Source organism: Anopheles darlingi, chromosome 3 (genome assembly GCF_943734745.1).
Source record: "Anopheles darlingi chromosome 3, idAnoDarlMG_H_01, whole genome shotgun sequence".
NCBI classification, from domain to species: domain Eukaryota; kingdom Metazoa; phylum Arthropoda; class Insecta; order Diptera; family Culicidae; genus Anopheles; species Anopheles darlingi.
In genome coordinates this window covers 46852042-46854541 of record NC_064875.1, presented here as the reverse complement: position 1 = coordinate 46854541, position 2500 = coordinate 46852042, and the positions used below count along the sequence as shown (strand labels likewise).

At 47.0% G+C, this 2500-nt stretch overlaps 2 protein-coding genes across 2 annotated transcripts in view; one reads left to right on the top strand and one right to left on the bottom strand.

Annotated features, from left to right (window-relative positions):
* The window catches only part of LOC125954028 (G-protein coupled receptor dmsr-1), a 9646-nt gene extending 8423 nt beyond the window's left edge, over window positions 1-1223 (top strand). Inside the window, exon 6 of the mRNA XM_049683978.1 lies at window positions 897-1223. Coding sequence (XP_049539935.1) covers window positions 897-1218 — 322 coding nt within the window. The 3' untranslated portion in view covers window positions 1219-1223. The remainder of the gene's footprint in view (window positions 1-896) is intronic.
* A 621-nt stretch (window positions 1224-1844) lies between these two features.
* LOC125955549 (Bardet-Biedl syndrome 4 protein homolog) overlaps window positions 1845-2500 on the bottom strand; it is a 5237-nt gene continuing 4581 nt past the window's right edge. Inside the window, exon 10 of the mRNA XM_049686683.1 lies at window positions 1845-1889. Within this exon, the coding sequence (XP_049542640.1) occupies window positions 1845-1889 (45 nt within the window). The remainder of the gene's footprint in view (window positions 1890-2500) is intronic.

The window sequence follows — 2500 nt, the reverse complement described above, 5'->3', positions numbered from 1 at the left end:
AAACGATCGTTGTATTCGTTTATACAACAGATCGGCATTTTATCTTGTTGGAAGAATTTCCATTTGTTTTATTGTGTACCCAGTACGTAGTTCATCCGTGTTGAAACAGCAACAAGATAATCGTCAGATGACGCCACCTGTTCGATTTACCCATTTTCGATTATCAAAAAACAATCGCAATTCGCATCATTGAACCGAAATCGCTGGAAAGGCAAACAATAATGATAACCATAAATATGTAAACCATGCCCATGTCAATAGCATGGCCGGTGGTCGCCGACAAACAACGGACAATGGGAAAAAAGCTCTCATTAAATCACTCGCACTACCGGCAAAGACTCATGCTCGAATGCTGGTACATGTCATCCAACCGGAATAATAACCCCGCCGTACCAAACACACAGCTTCACAACATGATACGCAGATGATGAGTACGAATGAACCTATCATCGTCACTGAGCCAGGTGGAATAAAAAGGCACGTGTAATTCTGCTTCCTGGAATCGGAAGCATCGTGATAACGTTCCGATGCACAATATCCATTTATAGTTATTGATGTCTGGCTCCTGGCATGACATAACGCATTAGTGCCTGGTGTAGCATGTATGATGGTACGAATTACGGTCCATTTCGCAAAAAAACGATCCCAGAGTCTATTTGTATCTGTGCATTGTCACAAGAAATTATTTGGTTTTTTCTTCTGTGCTCCGTCTACCGTAAGAAACAGCACTGATTGGCGTCAGCGTCGATCCCTGTCACCAATCTTTCACCTTCAATAGACGTCAAATGTTGCACCTTTGCCAGCCTGCGTAGGAAATTGATTAGTAAAAGTCCAAGGATCATACCTCGCCTGCTGCTAACTGCTGTCTCTCTTCTCTACCTCATCCCTTTGACCAGCCATCCGAAGACGGACCGTCGGGCAGACCGCACGACGACGCTGCTGGTGGCCGTGCTGCTGCTGTTTCTGGTGACCGAGTTCCCTCAGGGCATTCTGGGGCTGATGAGTGGAATGCTGGAGAAGTGCTTCTTTCGCCGTTGCTACAGTCTGTTCGGGGAAGTGATGGACCTGCTAGCCTTAACCAATGCTGCCATCGGTTTCGTCCTCTACGGTCTGATGTCGAAGCAGTTCCGGACGAGCTTTATGTCGGTTTTTTTCAAAACTCCAACCCATAGGGCCGAGATCACGCGCATGACCGGCCTAACGACGACCTGCGTTTGATCGCTACTGCCACCACCGGCCGGTACCCAGTCCCGTCACTACCAACACTACCACCAGTACCACCAGCACCAGCACCAGCACCAGCACCCTCATCAGCAGTACCATAATCAACCACCGTGGCCAATCGGTCCAGCAACTGGTACGGCAGGACTTCTGCTAGATCAACCGTCGCTGCAAACGACCGTTACTTAGCAACTGTTCCCCGCACACGCACACACACACACACACACCCCCAACGCTCACTAGATATGAGGTAGGTTAGGAAGATTCGAATTGCACTAGAACCACTGATAGGTTTACTATGCGGGACGGCACAGAGTAGTGCGAAAACGTCAACTTAGTCTGCGTATTTAGTAGCAGAGTAGATCCATCGGCAGTTCCATATCTAGTCTAGCCATTTTCTACGCGCCACGTGCGCCCAAAGTCTTTGTACAGACGACGGTGTGCAGTTGTTGCCGCTCGATCGATCGGCTTTTCGATCGCAAATTTGCAGCTCAAGAAGAGGAGAGGGAGCGAGAAGGAAACCCAGGACAGGATTTTGGGGCGGCCAAAGTGCAACCGTTTTCCTTCAGATATTCAAAGCCCAAATAAAGGCACCAAGCAGTGCGCACCAGCGGTGGGGTGACTTATGGGTTGGAGTTGTGATTTTCATCGAATAACCAACAGTGTAGCTGTACATAAGAGGAGGAACGAAATGATGATAGAAAATTAGATGGCTATTTACGGATTGTCTTTAAAAGTAACAAAATTTCTGCAGCCAGCAAGAGAGCGAGATGAGAAGAGAACGTGAGAATGATAGAGATATCGCTATACTTACAGCTATTAGGTAAATAGAACTAGTTAAGTGAGAATGAGATATTTTAACACTTATGAAGCCTAAGAGATTTAACCATTCGTTAGGGTAAAACGTGATGTGTTTTGCAACTGGAAGCACCGTACGAGTCAAATTCGAAAGCATGTACTTCTAATCCCCTGTCCTCGCTACCCAGTAGCAAACCAAACAAGGCAACGAATATTGTTTCGAATTTCTCGATAGCTTTCCACGTAGAGTACAACATGTTTACTAATAGTTATCGTACGGCCACCAAGTGCTCGCAGTGGTTGTAAGATGGAACTTCCGTCAAATTGTAGCAAATTGCTGGTGACCGGTGGCTTGTTTAAGAAACTCCCTCTGCTACCTTCGAACCCACCGCGTACCGTAGTAGAGGGGTTTACCGGAACAATCGATTCCACCGTTCGCACAGTAGGTACTACTGAGCCCAAATACCTCCTGTTTGAACGC